This window comes from Osmerus mordax, chromosome 22, assembly GCF_038355195.1.
Source record: "Osmerus mordax isolate fOsmMor3 chromosome 22, fOsmMor3.pri, whole genome shotgun sequence".
Lineage (NCBI taxonomy): Eukaryota > Metazoa > Chordata > Actinopteri > Osmeriformes > Osmeridae > Osmerus > Osmerus mordax.
In genome coordinates, this window is record NC_090071.1 from 13,119,318 (window position 1) to 13,139,536 (window position 20,219).

General features: G+C 40.0%; 1 protein-coding gene across 1 annotated transcript in view; it reads left to right on the forward strand.

Moving 5' to 3' along the window:
- eed (embryonic ectoderm development) overlaps positions 1-20,219 on the forward strand; it is a 74,510-nt gene that overhangs the window by 11,177 nt on the left and 43,114 nt on the right. Inside the window, exons 3-8 of the mRNA XM_067260824.1 lie at positions 239-331; positions 8,855-8,920; positions 9,149-9,274; positions 9,580-9,661; positions 18,844-18,935; positions 19,010-19,143. Of these exons, the coding sequence (XP_067116925.1) occupies positions 239-331; positions 8,855-8,920; positions 9,149-9,274; positions 9,580-9,661; positions 18,844-18,935; positions 19,010-19,143 (593 nt within the window). The remainder of the gene's footprint in view (positions 1-238; positions 332-8,854; positions 8,921-9,148; positions 9,275-9,579; positions 9,662-18,843; positions 18,936-19,009; positions 19,144-20,219) is intronic.

Here is a 20,219-nt window from a genome sequence, read left to right on the forward strand (position 1 = left end):
GCAGTGTAGCTTACTCATATAGTCATTGTCCTGTACCACATTCAGTTTTATATTATCTGTAAAGAGTATAGTCATTCAGTATTAACACCTTGAAAGTTCACCTTTTTGACCCCAAAATCTTACTGCATTGCTTAGTGTAATATTGCTAGTGTCAATAAAGCCACATGACTTGTCATATTTAGCTGTACTGCATTAATTATCATCACATAAAATATTACAAGACAAAAAACCTTTCCAGGAGGACCATGGCCAGCCACTGTTTGGAGTCCAATTCAACTGGCACAGTAAAGAGGGGGACCCTCTGGTTTTTGCAACAGTGGGAAGCAATAGAGTAAGTTACTCACTACATATAGTTCTTTGAATGACTTTGGACAGTTTGCTTTTACTGTTTCAAGATGAGGATAAATACAAGGCTGCCAAATTTGACAGAATATTCAATATCTGTTCTCTGTTTAATTTAACCCTGTCTTACAACCAATGTTGGTTACAGATGTTACTCATTAGTGATGCGTGGGTACGGTACTCTACCACTGACAAAGTGTCAGAGAGATTGGTAATGACCCTAACGTTTCATAAACTACACTACGCAGAGGGCACTAACACTACGTGACTTACCTCAGATCTTGACGAATCACGTAAAGGCAAGCAGTCGGCCCACCCTATCAGAAGTTCGCATCTCCACGGACGCTAGTTCCAAAAAGCTGTCTGATGCCTGCGTAAGTGCGTAACAGAATTTTCACTGCTGAAAACGTAGAAACTAAAAAAGTGTGTAGAGTTTCGGAGTTTCTAAGTCGTTATGTTAGCCTGGCTTCAGAAAGGTACTAAAAGAACGCGTGTGCCAGAGCCAGGCACGTCAACAAAGGTCCAAGTCCAACCCAGAAACATCAGGTACGAATCATGAGCTTCAAACTTGTTTAAATAAATACATACATATGCATGGCCGCGGGAACTAGGGGTGCTGAGGGTGCTGCAGCACCCCCTGACAGCACGAGAATTTAAAATGATATGACTTGAAAATCCACCACCACGGCACAGCCCCGCAGTAGCGGACTGGCCACCAGAAGAAGAATAACTATGGAAAACCAGGCTAAGAAACGTAAGGGTGGGGCTGAAAAATTAAGGGACAAAAAGACATCACCTTCAAAAGGTTTAACTGTGTTATGTTTATTTTACATAAAGCTCCAAAAACTATTTAGGGCTCAAATAAAGGCCCAAAACGTTGGCTCGCGCGCCATCAAATAAATAATAACGATAGGAAAATGTTATATTTGCAAACACCCGTTTTCATATAATTTGGGTTGCGATGGTTTGTCATTTTGAAAATGTGTGTCAGCGAAAAAAAGTTTGAAAACCACTGTTCTAGATGATGCCACAGGTTCAGGCAAAAAGTAAAACAGCAGTGTTTTGAGTAAGTAGATAATTTACATAAAATGTGTAACTTTTAGTCCACCTTCTCTTCCCTTGTATTTTTACTCTTAAACACACACACATGCATGTGTCTGAGTGTTGAGGCTTCACCTACAATTTTTTCCATAGAAAGTGGTATTGGTGGCTTTTGGTTACACCACCTGTACCAAAATTCTTGGTCAGAAAGGGGCTACCACTAACCATATGGCTTACCTTATCAGAGAAAAGCAAAAAATCTGAGATGCTAAGGTGTAAGTACGGTGTGAGCAATGCTTGACAACTTTTTAGCTTACCAGCTGCTGTGCCGAGTGTTTTTCCAAAGTTACTAGCCACTGAGAAGTTTTCTCAGTGGCTAGTAACTTGTGTAAAAGTAGCTTGTGTGCCGCCACTTTGTAGCCTTGTTCACACTGTTAGTCACTGGCGTGCAGGCAAAGGAAATAGGCCTACATGTACCAGAATCAAACACTGTATGCAGGTAGTGTTCATGGGAGTTGTAGAATCGTACCTGTAGTGTATGGGATGACAAGGTTGAAATAGTTTGAAAGCTTTACATCTAAAGCCGGCTGCAAATTTTAAATAGTACTTTGAGACTGTTGCTTGTCAGCCTGTACGAACATCAGTGTTTCCCATACATTGATTTATTTGTGGCGGCCACAAATTGAATTTGTTTTCATGGCAAAAAAAAAATCATGGTAGATCTGCACACAGCGTATTGATTCTCAGATCCTTCTTGCCCCACTGGCCTTCTCTCTCTCTCTCTCTCTCACTACAAAGGACCCGTCTGTGAAGAGCCCCCTTTCTCCGTGCACGCTCTGAATCAATGCGCGAGACGAACGTCTTTTTCCCTCAGAAAAGACGTCCAGAGAATCAATCTGGAGTTTACAAACGGTTAGGCCCAATCCCAATGTCCACCCTCACAGACTTTGAGGGTGCATTCTTGCTAAGTCTGTAAGGGCTTAGGGCTGTCCCACTGTTTTAATTGTCAAGTGCGTGAGGGCTCTTTCGCAGACATTTTGAGCCCTTTATGCACCCTTTTCGTGAGTGCATTTTTGCAGACTTTAGCTGAGGGAATTGCCCACAATTCACAGCGTTGTGACATGAAACACGAGGGTTACCAGGGAAAGCCCAGAAGCAAGAATCCTGGTGTTTCGATGATGCATTTTGATGCTTTCATCAGATTTAAATGACTATTTATCCGATAATTCAGAAAAGTTCTGTGCCAGGAGCAGCTAACAGTTACAGTCATTTAGAATGAGATCCCCATCGGTCAAGTGTGGACTAGTGCAGCAATTTAGCAGAGCAAAAAAGGGTATTTGATGCAGCCCTAGACACTAAGACAGAGCCAGCCCCCCTTCGGTTGGAACATGAAATCGGAATCGAACTGGCAACCTTCAGATTACTAGCCTGCTTCCCTAACCGCTCAGCCACCTGACTCCCTATAAAAACTATGCCTCTGACTGGTTTTGAACCTACATCCCTTCGCTTACAAGCACAACATCTTAGCCTATTAAGCCATTCACAGACCTGAGATTTAAGTGTCCTTGTGGGACTGACCAGAGAGGTAAAGTGGTGCCAATCCATGCAGAGATTTGTAGGTTAGTAATAGAACTTTGAAATCAGCTCTGGCTTGGATAGGGAGCCAGTGTAAAGAGACGAGAGTAGATGTTATGTGATCAAACTTTCTGGTTCTAGTCAGTATTCGAGCAGCAGCATTTTGCACCCGCTGTAAATTATCTAATGTGTATATTACAGTGTTTCCCCTAGGTTTACAGCTTTTGGGGGGGGGGGGGGGGGGGGGAGGGGCGATGGCAACCGTGTAGAAACAGTAATGACATACCGTCGTGTAAATAATAAGATAAATAACATAAGGCTATTTAGTTTGTTTAATAAAAGAGAAAGCTATAGACCTGTTTTATAGGAAAGGTAACCTTAAATGACTTATTTTGTGATCGGACGCTATATATATATATACATACACAGTTAGGTCCATAAGTATTTGGACATTGACACAATTTTCATCATTTTGGCTCTGTATACCACCACAATGGATTTGAAATGAAACAATCAAGATGTGTTTTAAGTGCAGACTTTCAGCTTTAATTTCAGGGTATTTACATCCAAATCAGGTGAACGGTGTAGGAATTACAACCCATTTTATATGTGGCCCCCCCCTTTTAAAGGGACCAAAAATAATTGGACAAACTAACATAATCATAAATCTAATTGTCACTTTTAATACTTGGTTGCAAATCCTTTGCAGTCAATGACAGCCTCAAGTCTGGAACCCATAGACATCACCAGACGCTGGGTTTCGTCCCTGGTGATGCTCTGCCAGGCCTCTACTGCAACTGTCTTCAGTTCCTGCTTGTTCTTGGGGCATTTTCCCTTCAGTTTTGTCTTTAGCAAGTGAAATGCATGCTCAATTGGATTTAGGTCAGGTGATTGACTTGGCCATTGCAGAACATTCCACTTCTTTGACTTAAAAAACTCTTTGGTTGCTTTCGCAGTATGCTTCGGGTCATTGTCCATCTGCACTGTGAAGCGCCGTCCTATGAGTTCTGAAGCATTTGGCTGAATCTGAGCAGATAATATTGCCCGAAACACTTCAGAATTCATCCTACTGCTTTTGTCAGCAGTCACATCATCGATAAATACAAGGGAACCAGTTCCATTGGCAGTCATACATGCCCACGCCATAACACTACCTCCACCATGCTTCACTGATGAGGTGGTATGCTTTGGATCATGAGCAGTTCCTTCCCTTCTCCATACTCTTCTCTTCCCATCATTCTGGTACAAGTTGATCTTGGTCTCATCTGTCCATAGGATGTTGTTCCAGAACTGTACAGGCTCTTTTAGATGTTTTTTGGCAAACTCTAATCTGGTCTTCCTGTTTTTGAGACTCACCAGTGGTTTACATGTTGTGGTGAACCCTCTGTATTTACTCTGGTGAAGTCTTCTCTTAATTGTTGACTTTGACACAGATACGCCTACCTCCTGGAGAGTGTTCTTGATCTGGCCAACTGTTGTGAAGGGGTTTTTCTTCACCAGGGAAAGAATTCTTTTGTCATCCACCACAGTTGTTTTCCGTGGTCTTCCGGGTCTTTTGGTGTTGCTGAGCTCACCAGTGCGTTCTTTCTTTTTAAGAATGTACCAAACAGTTGATTTGGCCACACCTAATGTTTTTGCTATCTCTCTGATAGGTTTGTTTTGATTTTTCAGCCTAACGATGGCTTGGACTTCATATTGAGAGTTGACAGCAACAGATTCCAAACACAATTACCATACTTGAAATGAACTCTAGACCTTTTATCTGCTCCTTGTCAATGAAATAACAAACTCCCTTTATGAGGGAATAACATACACCTGGCCATGGAACAGCTGAGCAGCCAATTGTCCAATTACTTTTAGTCCCTTAAAAAGGGGGGGGCCACATATAAAATGTATTGTAATTCCTACACCGTTCACCTGATTTGGATGTAAATACCCTGAAATTAAAGCTGAAAGTCTGCACTTAAAGCACATCTTGATTGTTTCATTTCAAATTCATTGTGGTGGTATACAGAGCCAAAATGATGAAAATGGTGTCAATGTCCAAATACTTATGGACCTAACTGTATATATATATAATATATAATATATATAATAATAATAATCAAATGATTAACTTGACCTTCCAGGGGGGGGCGGGGGAGGGGGAGCCGTTAGGGGGGGCGGGGCACCACCCTAATATAATGGTAGGGGAAACACTGTATTACATAAACAGGGCTTAAAGTATTCCGGCACCGTGCCGGATGTCCGGCGTGCGGCCATGGGAAAAAAAAGTTTGGGAACTTGCATGCGGTTTAATATTTGAGTCAATTGATTTCACCTACCTATCATATGAGAGGAACGCAGCTATAACTAACGTTACAATCAGAAGCAGAGCAGGGTGGGTCCTGGCAACACAGTGTGAATGAGATCCATACATCATGTTAGCTTTGTCGGTGAAAGCATGGAGCGCAAATTCATGAAGCCTGGGGATGATGTCCTACCCATATCTATGACAACTTTTTTTATGAAAAGGTTTTGTCTGAGACTGACAGGTTTTTCTGACGCCGTTTGGTTTGATGCCGCTTGGTTTGATGCCGTTTTAGCTGATGCCGTTTCGCCTGAGACTGACAACCTTTGGTCCGAGGCCGTTATTTCCGAGACTTAATGCTGTTTTGTCTGAAGATGACAGAGGTTTTTCTGAGACTCACTGACTTTTAGGCTACTCTGATGCCATTTCACCTGAGACTTACAACTTTTGGTCCGAGACCTGATGCCTTTTCGTTTGAGTCTGACACTTGAGTTTAGGTTTGGGCTAAGCCCCTAATATTCAGTCTCGACACGAAAAACGGACGCATGGAAGAAGACGGTACAGTTTTACAATATTAATCCATGACACTTTCAGTGACAGTGAGCCGCATTCACCCTCAAATTTATAATGGTAGTTGCCAGCAAACAAAAACAAAAGGCCTATGTAGAGTTCATTTTATTGGTCTAAGTTTATCTTCTTGCTGTACAGTCCACCTGGCTCTTTTCTACATTTTCACCTGTTTGTTGTCGCATCAGGTTCTGCATTCCTATTGGTTTTTGATTTGACAATCATTGTTGGAGGAAAAAATCTTCTGACACTGCCAGAATTTAATCTGATGCTAAATTTGATTGCAACTGTCATTAATCGGGGGTCGGGGAACATGTAAAACTAGCAATCAAAGACTAGGATTTTAGCCTAGGATTATAGGAATATACCATCTGCAAATTTCTGCAAAATATGCTCCCAACAACGTAAATAAGCTTTACATCTATTTAGGGAGAAATGGCTAATTCAAAAGAAGTTTTCTACGAGCAAGCTAGTTGCGGTGGCTAGACAAACTTCACTGAGTGAGGGGATTGTTTGAAACCGCCGGAAATGAGAATGTTTGTTTTGACATAAAGTTTAGGCTGTGGCACTGAAGCCAGCGACGCACCACACAAGCTTGAGTTTAAACTTTACATACATTCTTTCATGTGACATTACTTACTGTACATGCAAGTCTTGATTTGCTTAAATGTACCAGGGCTCCAGACTAACTTGTTGCACTGGTGCGCCTAACTTTTTTATTTAGGTGCACCAGCACAAAATTTAGGTGCACCCAAATTTTTCCTTGCGTCGCCACAATTTCAAGGTCACCTTTTTATCACGCTCCATATACATTCATATATATTATGTAAATGATCTTAAACAAGAATAAGGTGTAGGTAAATATTTTTTTTTTTTGAAGCACAATCATACTGTATATATATATAAAAACATTATTTTAAGTGCTTCACTGAGCTACCAAACTAAAACATTTTAAGCAAAATAAAACATTTCAAAATAGAAAGTGCTACTGTTTAAAAGTGCTTCCCTGAACTAAGACCTAACATTTCATGGCTCAAAGTCTTATAGCGGGTCCCACCTTGCTGTCGCATGCCCTTCAGATGGCCAACACCTGTAATTTGGCCTTCTTGCCCTATGGCCTTGGCTAAATCATCTTGCCACACTCTCCCTAGCATCAAAATCCTAGCTCCATGGGTTAGCTCCATGGCCCAGCTTCGTAACTCAGGGGTCCGCAATTCATTTTTACAAGGGGCTACATGAGAAACCTGAAATGTGTTGTAGGGCCTCATCAATTTGCTCACTATTCATTTTCTCCCATTGTAAAAAGCAGTAAAGTATATATTTTGATTAGCTGCTACTGGTTATCAGAAGAATAAGGACATTCTGTAAATATTTATATAAATGTTTTGGATTTTGCTGTAGGTCAAATAGGAAAGATTATAGAAGTAATAAACAGTATAAACAACAACAAGTGTTTCATTTTATTTGTAACCAGTTAATCTTCACAAACACTGAAAAGTTGTTTTGCAGTATGTTAAAGATGTGGAATTGATCAACTTTATACAAAAAGCAATACGTTTTTTCAGTTCATTTTGTTATGTGAGAGGAATCCAGTGGGCTTGAACAAGTGCATCGAAATCTGGCTGAATGTCTGAGGTGGATATGCGAAGGACAGCTGACAGGTAATGATCAGGGTCTGCAGTTCAACTAGCAAACCATCAGCCCGCGCCCACTGAATCAGTCAAGTTCTTATTATGTCCGCGTTAGTTATTTTTCTTCACAGCTTTCACTTTGACATCAGTAAACAGATACTTAGAAGTCCATGTCTTGTTAAAAGTTAATCAGTGGCAAAGTTTTTCATTTTCGAGGGCTAACCAACAGCTAACTCTCCTGTCGGTGAGGTTGCGCAAGCGCACATATGTAAATCGCCTGATCACTGTAGTCTTTCAGGACTACATATTTACTACCGCTCAACACATTTATTTATTTTACATTTTTGATTTACCTCACGCGGGCCGGATTGAGACAGCCTGTGGCCGGTTATGGCCCGCGGGCCATACAATGCCCAGGTCTGCTAAACTGACTCTGGTGCTCAGGTCGTAATTTCAATCACACAGCACGGAGCTACAGGAATATCTGGACCACAGACAATCAGAGGCAAAGACCCGCCCCATCTCTGTCTCTGATTGGTTTAGACCACGATATGATCCAACCATGAGTGTCAGTTTCGTCTTAGGATAACAAACGCTTCGTTTGTGGCGAGACAGCGGATGCAAGGAGGTTAGGTGCACCGGTGCGACCTAGGAAAAAATGTAGTCGCACCCGTACACATTTTGGTTGCATAGAGTGCGACCAAATTGGTCGCACTCTAGAGCCCTGTGTAAATGTATCATGCTGCTAGTAGTAGCAAAGAGTCAATATAAGTTCTTTGGTAGTAGTACACCACGGCACGATACGATACTCGCTGTGCAACAGCACATCAATCCATGCGTCGTTGCTAACGTGTGCTGACGTGGTGATGTAGATAGCACTGAGTACCCTTCGTCGACTAAAGGCACTTTTTTTGCCACAAAAACGTTGTAACCTCCTAAACCGTGCAACGGAACGTAAATTAAAATACAAGCAACGCAATCGAGACCAAGACAAACATTTTGACACAGGCATTGCTGAAGGCAAAGCACACCCAATAATAATAATAAGAAAAGAGACCAAGACAAACATTTTGAGACAGGCGTTGCCGAAGGCAAAGCACACCCAATAATAATAATAAGAAAAGGTAGAAACACTAAAGGTGGCTTCGCCACTTCGCGGCTTGGCCACCAACTATGGCTTTGAAATGCAGTGACATGTGGAAGCACTTTGACAAAATTGTTTACAAAAATACAGTGCAAGTTATATAGTGCAAAGCTGCCATATAACTACTACTAGTACTATGCACCATCCCACACTAGTCCAATGTGGGGTTCAATAGCCTAATGTTCATGTTCAGGAAAATACTGTTTAATAATAATTTTTATTGGTCCAAATTACATTGTGTTATCTTAACCTTTAACCCACCAGGTTACACTGTACGAGTGTCATTCCCAAGGAGAGATACGACTTCTTCAGTCTTATGTGGATGCAGATGTATCCTTTACACTTTTTCCAAATGTGTAATTTTTTGTTCATATTTTGGGAGTAACTTACATTTACTTTACATTTAGTCATTTAGCAGACACTCTTAACCTGAGCCAAACAGCTTCAGTGTCTAGCGTTTTTGATATGCAGACTTCCCCCTCCCCCAATGACCCCAAACCAACAGGCACACCAACCCAACAGTTAAAAATTGTTGTGCTTGACTGATGTTGCATTAAGGCAGACGAGAATTTCTACACTTGTGCTTGGACATTTGACACAAGTACAAGTCATCCCCTCTTGGCAGTGGCTGGATCACGTGGAATCATTAGAGTGATCAACCACATCACCATGCAATGCATCAAGGTGAGTCTTCACATATCAAAGATCTCAATTTAACTGAGTAGCCTATATTGTTATAATTCTATACATGGACAAGTGGAAAAAACAAGTAATTGTAATAAAAAAAGTAATCAAATACAGCCATGAGCATTTTAATGTTGGAATTAACCCAGAATTGCATATTGCACATAATTTCTGTAAATGGTCAGTGGTAGAAATGGGGGAGAAACCATTGAAGATATTGGTCACACACATTGTGGAAAACGTTATACCATGGTGTTTTTAAAATGCCTTTAATTCTTACCACTGTTGTCTCTTTTTCAATGCAGCATTATGTGGGACACGGGAATGCCATAAATGAACTGAAGTTTCACCCGAGGGACCCAAACCTCTTGCTATCTGTCAGCAAAGGTAATCTTGCTGTAGTTATTTTATCCTGTGTTCCAGTGACTAATATCTTTTATTAGGCAATTGTTTATAAGCCTTTCAATTATAGAATGTCTGTAATAAAAGCTTGTTTGGACTACATTCTACATCACAAGTGAACTTTTAGAGAACATGCTCCACCCTTTGAAGGTTGGATGTCGTGTTAGCAGTTGTTTCCACATAAATTCCCATAGCACTCTTCCCCATCAGTGTTTTGACTCTTCACAAAATCTATCCACCTCTTCCTGATCTCATCATTCTTGGGAAATTTAAATATGGAGACTATTTTGTAAATTCTCGCATCCAGGGAATATGCATTTGGAGCATAGCTAGCTAGCAAACTGTAGGCTGTAGTAACATTAACTAACAGTAATGACAGTAACTCACTCACGATTGAGCAGGCAAAATTCAAAGGGAAAACCTAAAACACAAGTAAAACAATGTATTCTTCCGTACACAAACAAAATTACTAAAATACACACATTTCACAAATGCCAAGGTTATAAATGACAAATATCATTCTGTATTAAGCTCCGACCCTCATTACATATTTAATGCACAGTCAACTGATCAGCCCTATGTTGTCACTTGTCAGTCAGCTATGCCTGCCCCATAGGTAATGCCTTCTTTGAGTTGTAATGGTGGTGGTTAACTTTTTTTTAACGAGTCAGTGGACTTTTGCTTATGTTTTACATGCACCTTGCAACAATGTCTATAACAAGTATCTGTTGTGCACAAGTGTCTTTTCTTTATCTTTTTACATTCATACCGTAAGCAGGGTTTCCCGCTGAAATTTTTTTAGTTAAGGTGGTGGGGTGGGGTTTGCTGTCAGACTGGGGGGGGGGTCCTCTATCGCTTGTTGCGGGGTTTATTAGTCTATCGCTTCGCTTGTTTGTGCGATAGACTAATGCGTTCTGCAGAGAAGGGAGACTGGCGTTGGTCACGGTTTGGAATGAAAGGGAGAAAATGAATATATATATCATAATATTTTTACGACGTAGTTAAGGCGGCAGGCGTGTGTTGCTTAGGCGGCCGCCTTAGCTGCAAAGTGCTGAAGGGAAACCCTGTTAAGAAACTGTATTATTCAGATACATACTGTAAATGAATTGTGACATGTTCTCAATCATTTATTACAATTTTGAGTGCAGAAATGTTTATGATCAGAAGATGTCAAATAAACTAGTTAATAGGGGTGGGCGGTATACAGGTATGGACGTGAATACCGGTATGGCGTTGTGCCATGATATGGGTTTTGCCATATCATGGATATCACGGTATATTAATAAATGTATTAAGTAAAGTGTTTCTGTTTGGTATAAAATCAAGTGATACAGCCTAGTGGGCTAGTTCAAACTTGTTGGCTATCTTTTATTTTAAAAAAACATTTAAGCAAACGCAGCACGCATTGTGCCAGCCAATGAAAGTCAACAAACAAGCTAGCGCACCTCTAGCAAACATTCGTAAGGGATAATGCCCGTCGAGGTGTCGAATATCACCTGATAATGGACGATGCGGAGGCGTGAACCGTCCGACGCGCATTATCCCGCTTATACCATGGTCACTTGCCAACATTTATTTTATTTTTTACAAACATTAATTTGTTTTCAGGCGTTTTGCAAAATAAATTGAACGTTAGCCAACTCTGATATTTTATAGTCAACACCTAGAGATGCTCCGATCAGTATCTGCCGATCCGATAATACCGATCACCGATCACGGTGTCGATTGAAGCATTCTATTTATTGTCTAACATTATTTATAAAATTTATTATTCTTAACAACATTGGTATTGTATTTTAAGTATGTAAATTACGAGACGAGAGAGTATCATGAATTGACAACCATCCGTTCTATTGCAGGGAACGTGCAACATTCCAGTGTAGAAGCTCTCTCGCTTACTATAAAATGTGTAAATAATAATAAATATTAAAATAATAAAAATATAAATCTTTAAATAAAAATCACAACAATAGAATCACATGTGCAACATTCCACTCTCTAGAGGCTCTCAAGAGAACTTGGAGCTTATACAGTAGCTTTCCTGTGGAAAAATAATAGAAACTTAACTGCAACATAAACAGGCTATAGCCAAATATCCGGTGTCAGTTTCAAGTCAATTTGTCTGCATTTAGGAGGAGATAAGACAGAATAAAGATACAAGGTGCAGAGGAAGTCAGCAATTAAACAAAAAAACAAAACATGTAAATCTATCTGTATAGTGTCTCACTCACTCACTCTCACATCCTTTACTCACTCTCTCACTTCACGCACGCACACTCACTCGGAGAGGGGCATACTAGAGTATTCAAACCTTACTTCTGATTAAGCAGCATCACTGGAAGATTTGCCTTGATAAATATAAGCATATCAGCATTTTTAGGAGTCAACCTGTTCCTCTTCTCATCTAAAATATGTCCTGCTGTGCTGAAAAGTCGCTCGCTATCTACACTTGTACAAGGTGCGGAGAGGAAGACTCGTGCTGCTTGTGCGAGAGCAGGAAAGAGGTCTTTATTGGCCTTCCAAAAAGCAGTGGTTGTCCGTGACTGTTTTCGTTCGAATGCGGGTCTCAGAGTAACGTCGCACATGTGCGATTCTGAAAATTCCAACCGACTATTTTCCGATAGGCAAAAACTATGACAAACGCTATAGTATGGCTTCAAAATGAACAATAAGAGGCTAACAAGTAACACTAGCAGGTAGTAGCATTGCTACGAGTATTATGCTAGGTTGCTAGGTAACGGAAGCTAACTAAAGCTAGCTAGCTTCCGTTTTGGAAAACAAACTCTGGTGGAAGCGTCGGAAATATTTAGAACTCACGCATCTAAAGTTTAAATAATCATTTCTTACCATTGGCGGCCTGAAATGCCTATCTAACGTTTTATTGAAACGTCTCTGATAGTAGTTCTCGCAGATTTTATGTCATCTGATCGGCCATGTTTGATCGGCCGTTTTGAGAACGCCGATCAAAACCGATAATGGGAATATCGGCCGATATGGATCGGCGCCGATCAGATCGGAGCATCCCTACCAACACCGGCTTTCCCTTGGCTGAGCTATTAGCCCGAAAGCTAACGTTATGCTAGCAAGATTCAGAGGCAATAACATTGTGTACGGTTGACAAACAGTAAATATAATTTTACAGTATGTTTGACAATAAGATTTGCTAGCTAACCAGCCATGTCACTGTCCCAAAATCAAACAAAGTATCGGCCATACTAGTACTAGGCTACAGTACGGCCGCAGCCTGTGGAGCGAGTTGAATAGCAAATGGATGTGAGATGACCGCATCAAAGTTGACATTTTCGGCAAACAGTAATTATAATTTGACAGTATGTTTAACAACATGACTAGCCAGCTATCTAGCCATGTCATTGTCCCCAAATAGAATCAAGATTTTTAAGAATAATCGGCCATGTGTAGAGTTCCTGCTACTGTCGTGTTGGCCGCAGCCTGTCTGCAGTAGATTGACTAGCGAGCGGTTACGTGACACTGACGCACTACATTCAGAAAAGTCACTCATTGTTGTAAATACAAGTTAGCTTGTTAAAGTCTTTCAAAATTGTAAATAGAGGCTTTGACTCCGTCCCTGTTGTTATGGTTACTTATTCCAGACACTTTGTACAGGCTTATACTATGTAGCCAGCGGAATAATTTAGAACGGTGAAAATACAGTTTTGCTGCAATTACGTAGTAGGTGTCCGTTATCGGGTGATAACGGACACCCCTGCAGCCAATCAGAATCGAGTATTCACCCAGACCATGGTATAAATTGGAGTAAACTGCTTTTGTAGGCAAGTGTAAGCAAGCGTTAATGATGTCTGAAAATAACGCCAGTGGGGTTGATTTGCCGGACGAAGAAGAATTGCTAAAAAAGGGAGCCTCTTCTGTCGTTTGGAAATGGTTTGGTCTCAAGTTATCCAACATCGACCAACAAACAGCCTACTCTGTAAGTTGTCGTAGAATTGTGCTAGTCAAAGGGGGAAACACTAGCAATCTTTTTCACCACCTGAAAGCCATGCATGTGCGCGAATATGAACAATCTACCAGAATGCGTTTAACAAATCCAATGCCAGGTTGGTTAGAATTGTGAAATGTTTATTGTAGGCCAACAGAATTGAGTATTCAGCTATATAATAATTGTTTATAGCTAACTCACTACAAATATTTAAGATATCTTGCGATCCCATAAACGTTTGCTACTGTTTAACGCTAAAGTCGCTCTTCCGTGGCAAAGCACTGCAAAAGTTGGAAAATTCAACTCATGCGACACACCGGAGTTACCCAATCCAAATCCGTCCAAGTGCGGTAGATTAGCCGCTGCGGTGCGGATTTCATTGTCATGACATTTTAAGAATAACTAATATATCGTGATATATACCGTTACCGTCAGTGCTTAGGAATTATACCGTGAAACATTTTAGGCCATACCGCCCAGCCCTACTAGTTAGCATCTTAAAATCAACAGACTTACGTTTTTTATTTTATGCCGATAGCTAGTTTTGCTTAACAAAGCAAAGCTGAATACATTACCATGATGGGATGTAACATTAATTTAGGAACTTTCATGAAATCGAACTGGCTTGAATCCAAAATACACAATATTCACCTGTATGAACAACCATGAAATATCAGGGTGCTGCCTGACATGTTCTAGGAAAAAAATAGAAGCCCCTTTCTTCCTCTGGCAGTTTTGGCAGAGCTGTTCCTGGTGCACTGTGCTTATTACAATACAGCGCCACCACATTGGCGTAATGCTGCAATTGCAGTTATAAACGACAGAAATCCACCAATAGCAACGCTTATTAGCCAGCTAGCAATTATATGGCCCGCTGGCGGGTTGTAGCTTGTTAAGTTGTCTAAATCGCCCTCCCCACCAAAATAATATTTTTGACTGCTACACATGCCATATATTGTTGGAAAGCTACGATTCTTGTGATTCTATGGATATAAACCATTTCAAGATCGAGTCGCAACAGCAAGTAAAATCAATGTCTTTGTCCGACCACCAACATGTAAACAAAGCGAAAGCAAACAGCGACTACTCACCTAACAAGGTTCAGAGTTGTCCAGTTATGCAAAACATTCCAACAAAAATGGTCTGTTTACATTCCCAAAGGTCCAAACTATCTAACCAAGTACTCCGTCCAAAACAATGTATTACATCCATAAATAGCCATGATCTCTTGTTGCATCATTCTGACTTTGCCAACTGAAAAGACCAGCCTTTCACGCACAATTGGTCATAACTACAAATCACATACAGCTCAACCTAGCAACAGGAGAAAACGTTATTGTTTTGCGCGCACGTTCGGAAGGGGGAACAGGGGAACTGAATTCTCAGAACATCGGCTGCATGTAGCAGAGCACAGGCGTGACATCACACACAGGTCTGCTTTTCTTGACGACACAGTAGCCGACAGCTTTTATCGCTGTGGTTCAACTGCCTTTTTGGGCGCATAAAAGTTATGTTTTTTTCTTAATGCCAGTATCGTACTGTTCCTAAAAAGCCAGTACCTCCATACGGTACCAGTATACCGTGCAAAACACTTGTATATTAATATTAAGCTACATTTTAAAAAGTTGAACTACCACCACCACAAATGCTATAGATGCATGTTACTTCAGACAAAAGTGCAAGAAGGGTACACAATTATAAAGCAATATAATTAGGTGTGCATGCTCTCAGCCAGGGGCAAATCTTCTGGGGTGGCATGGGGTGGCAACTGCCACCCCAAGCAATTATCTATTAATGACTCAGAATAATTAGAAAAGTGCAGGGCTAACGGAGTTGCAACGTTAGTTTTCCTGTTGAATTGAGGTTAATAACGTTAACTCATGAATCCTTTGGGAAAGCAACAACAAAGATGACCGTGGTAAAGTTAGTTTGAAGTTCGACTTTCAACAGATATTCGGACACACAGTATTGTGTTATTTTAACCGGTTTTTAGCACCGCTGCGACCGGACGCTTATCCAATGCTTTTGGCTGCCTAAACAATGCGTATATTTAGGGACCATCAACAAATTACAAATTTCAAAAGCTTTTGAACAACATGAACTAGGAGCGTCAAAATAATGTAAAATTTTTGAAGATGTATGCATTCATGCTGCACAGACTTTATTTTGTTCATTTTCATCTCAGGTTGTTAAAAATAGATTTTTTTATTCAAAATAAATCTTCAAACTTCAATAGCTTTTTGGTCATGTGACCTATAATCCTCAAATTCATTTCAGAGTGTTCACTGACTATGCATACGTGTTGCACAGCCTTTAGTTTTTTCATTTTTATCTCACACACTTCTGCCACGGGGTGCCACCCCTCAAAATATCCTGCCACCCTCTTGCCACTCCATGAATATTTTTCTAGATCTGCACCTGCTCTCAGCAAGACACCCTTTTGTCGTGTCACGTGTATACTAGGGTTGGGAATCTTTTGGTACCTCATGATTCAAATTGATTCTTGGGGTCATGATTCGATAAAAAAACGATTCACGATTTTTCCGAGATTAATAAATAAATAAATGAATAACATCGTAATTTTTTTTTGATTCGCATCAATCTAAACCGTAACAGACTGAATTGTGATTCAAATGTGAATCGATTTTTTCCCCCACCCCTAGTGTATACAGTGCTTTGTATCTTGCCGTTTTTCCTATTTTGTTGCATTCCAGTGCCTTAAGGATTCCAGTTAAGGTTTTGATGAACTTTTTCTGTCATTAATTGTTTAAAAGCAGTGTTTATTTAAATAATTGTTAAGTTAGCCATAAATTTGTTAGAAAGATAACCAAGAGGTGTGCCAAGGTTGGTTAACTAGGCATTCATGTAATATGTATTTTCATTCATATAGTAGATCAGTAATGCTAGTCATCAAACTGTGAGTTATGAGTTATGTGACAGGGACGCACACAATATTGATATTGTTGTCTGAATACATTCGATAATTCCATAAATTTGGTCTTCTCAGTCTTAAATCAAATCAGATTTTATTTGTAAAACCATTTTTAGAAGCAATGTCACAGAGGGCTTCACATATGCCCATAGAACTATTTCTAATGATAATTTCACATGCTTCTATGTGAGACAGGTCACGAGGACTTACAGACTGGAAAGATGCTTGCATCAATGGCACTTACAAGACATTTACATTACGTTTTATTCTATCACAAAACAAACTGTCTCTGCTGTCTCCGGCAGAGACAATAAAAAAGCATGGGACAATAAAAGGAAAAACAAGATACAGATAACTTTATTAATACCAGGTAGGCAAATGTGGTCGATCTGGATTTTCCCTAGCTTTTGTGTTGCCGATGTTCCTTAGGTCACAGTACAGTACCCCTCGAACTTTCGTACTTATAACACTTATAGTCTAACATTCTCACCTATTCCGTGTAGGCCAGAAACAAAAGGGTTCTTCATTAAAAAATACACAATGTTTGGTAGGGTTAGTCATTCGGGAGGAGAAAAATGCTTGGTCTCGCACACGCAGCTAGCTACTAGCTGCTACTGATGATGGCAATGCAAGTTTAAAACAGTAACTGAACACATTCAAATTTCTAAAACCATTTATATACTTCCTCAGTCTCCTGTAACACAAAATACCTCATTTGAATTGAATAATATTACTAAAATACTCAACTATCACTCTCTCAGTCTCTATTAAACATCAAACATCGCAAATATTGTCAACACATGGATAACACCCAGAGACACTGAAGAGTCTTTCACCCCCAATAATGCTCTTTGGATTAGCTGAACAGCATGTCAGTTCATACTGCAAAAGCTTTGATTAGTGGGAGGGCGTCCTCCGGAGTAGTAAGTAGTATTATTTACCAGCATTAAGTCAATGCAGCCAGAGGAGGATGGAGGCTTGCTGTCCTCCTAATGTACCATAGTTTTATCACAGAGAGTGCTGTTGAGTTCCCGTGGACCTTCAGTTCAATATTGTGTATTTTTTTTAAACTTTTTTGGGTGACATATTCATATATTTGTAGTAGTTATTTGTAGTTTTATCTCAAATGTGTAACTTTTTAAGTTTCACAATTTGTAATTTTAAGAAATTTCACTGAGGAGGACGATCCTTCCCTGAATAGCCTCCACTGATACATGTGTGTATATATTAGTGGTGGGCCGTTATCGGCGTTAACGCGCTGCGACTCTTATCGGCGATAAAAAAAATATCGCTGTTAATCTATTCTCAAAGTTGGGTTGGGAGCTGGGTCTATACTACGCAAGCTATGCTGACTTTCACCTTGATATTTTAGCGCGGATGTATACCTAGCCGAATTGCACTGTAGGGGGCGAGAACGAGTCTTCGAACCTGTGTGTGTATGCCTTGTGTATGAAATTATCACATCAAACGTGACGTGCTAACATGGATGCAGCTATGAAGCCGCCTGGTTTGCTTCAGGGAAAATGTATTTTTAAGAAGCTTCCCAATTGAAACCCCGACAAGACTAAGGTTGTTTGCACCTTGTGCTATACGGAATTAGTTTACTGTAAGAGTTCTTCCAGTCTCAAATAGCACCGAAACGCAAAGCATCCCTTAGCTAATGCGGAAGATGCCGGGCCAATCACTGATGTAGCGCAGGGGAAGAGTCGTCGTCAAACTACAATGTTTGAGTGCAGCACAGCTCTATCAGCCAAGCTAACTAATCTAATAAACAGTTAATAAACACAAGTACATCTTATTGAACATAATTTATTTTCATCACCAATTATCATAGTAGAACAGCTTTCTCAAGCAGTTTGTGATGCATTTTGGAAACAGGAGATGAGCTCCTGGTCTAATGCCTCACCTGGCTTGAGAAACCCGTTCTCAAAGACTTACTTTCAGTCATTATTTGGGTAGCACACATATTCTGAATGCCTTCGGCGGAATTCAAATGAGCCATTTTAATCTAGATTAATCTAGATTAATGCCAAGATTACAGTGAGATTAATCTAGATTAAAAAAAAAAATCTATGCCCACCACTAGTATATATGTATATTCCAATAGTTTAATTACATTGAAGGGTACTTTTAATTAGGTTGGTAGTACACTTCTAAGGAGATAAAAAATACTTTAAATATACAGAACTGTTGACTTGTATTTCATGTCATCAAAATATCTCATGCCTAATATATTATACCATTTTGTGATATGAATAACTTATGGATATGCCATTTTAGATCATGCCCTTCGTCTCTGGAACATCCAGACTGATACACTGGTGGCCATATTTGGTGGTGTAGAAGGTCATCGGGATGAGGTCCTCAGTGCAGTGAGTATGTTCGGGTTTTCTTGGTAAAATAAATGTTTCATGTGAAAAATGGCTTACTGTACCTTTCCCTCAAGGATTTTGATCTTCTGGGAGAAAAAATTATGTCGTGTGGAATGGACCATTCTCTGAAGCTTTGGAGGATCAACTCTGAAAGGATGCAGAGAGCTATTCATGGTTCCTATGAGTATAACCCTTCAAAGACTAACAGGTAAAAAATAATTCTGATCACTACTAGGGATGCACCGATCCAACTTTTTCAGTACCGATGCCTGGGCTTTGTGTATCTGTCGATACTAAATACCAATCCGATACCGTTGTTGAATTAATAATAAACTGTATACTTTCCACTTTCCTTCCACAAACCTTTTTAAGAAATCTTTTTTTCACCACGTAATTAAGGCGGCAGGCGTGTGTTGCTTAGGCGGCCGCCTTAACTGAAAAGTGGGTTACACTGTGGGTCTCACAGTGTAACATCGCATATATGCGATTTCGAACATTCCAACGGAATATTTTCCGATAGACAAAAACAATGCAACAAACGCTTTATGGCTTCAAAATATTCTCACGAGAAGGCTAACAGGTAACACTAGCATGGTAGTAGCGATGATACGAGTATTATGCCAGCTAACTAAAGCTAGTTAGCTACCATTTTGGAAAAATAACTTGCGCTGTGGGGACCGTCGGAAATATTTAGAACTCACGCATCTAAAGGTTCGGTTAACTCATGCTGCTGACGAATGACGTAGGATGTGCTGCGACAGAGAAAAAACAAAACAAAACCGGATCGGCCCGTGGATCTGTAAATTTTTTCGATCCCCAATCCAGCTATCGGGGCGCCCCGATAGCTGGATTTTTGGCACTCGCAAACGACATGCTTATGATAAGTGTGCTGTAGCAGGCATATAGGGCAAACACTGGAATGGATATACTGTGTGTGTGTGTATATATATATATATATATATATATATATATATATTTTTTTTTTTTTTTTTTTTTTACAAAAGCAAACTAAGCAGGTTGAAACGGACTCTATCCTACTGTACTTTTAAATGCATTTTGCAGTTTATAAACATCTATACAAAAGAAAAAAATGACGTAAATGTGTTTACCTTGCTAGGCTGCTTCCTCATATCGAGTTCTTTTTATTAAAGTAACATGTGATCTTACCTTTTCTCTAGTCCATGATCTGTCAATGACAAACACAATTACCTATTCACAAATTTGTTGGCTAGTACGTTTTGTATTATTGTGGCAGTTAGCAGCTTAATGTCATTAAACTAAATG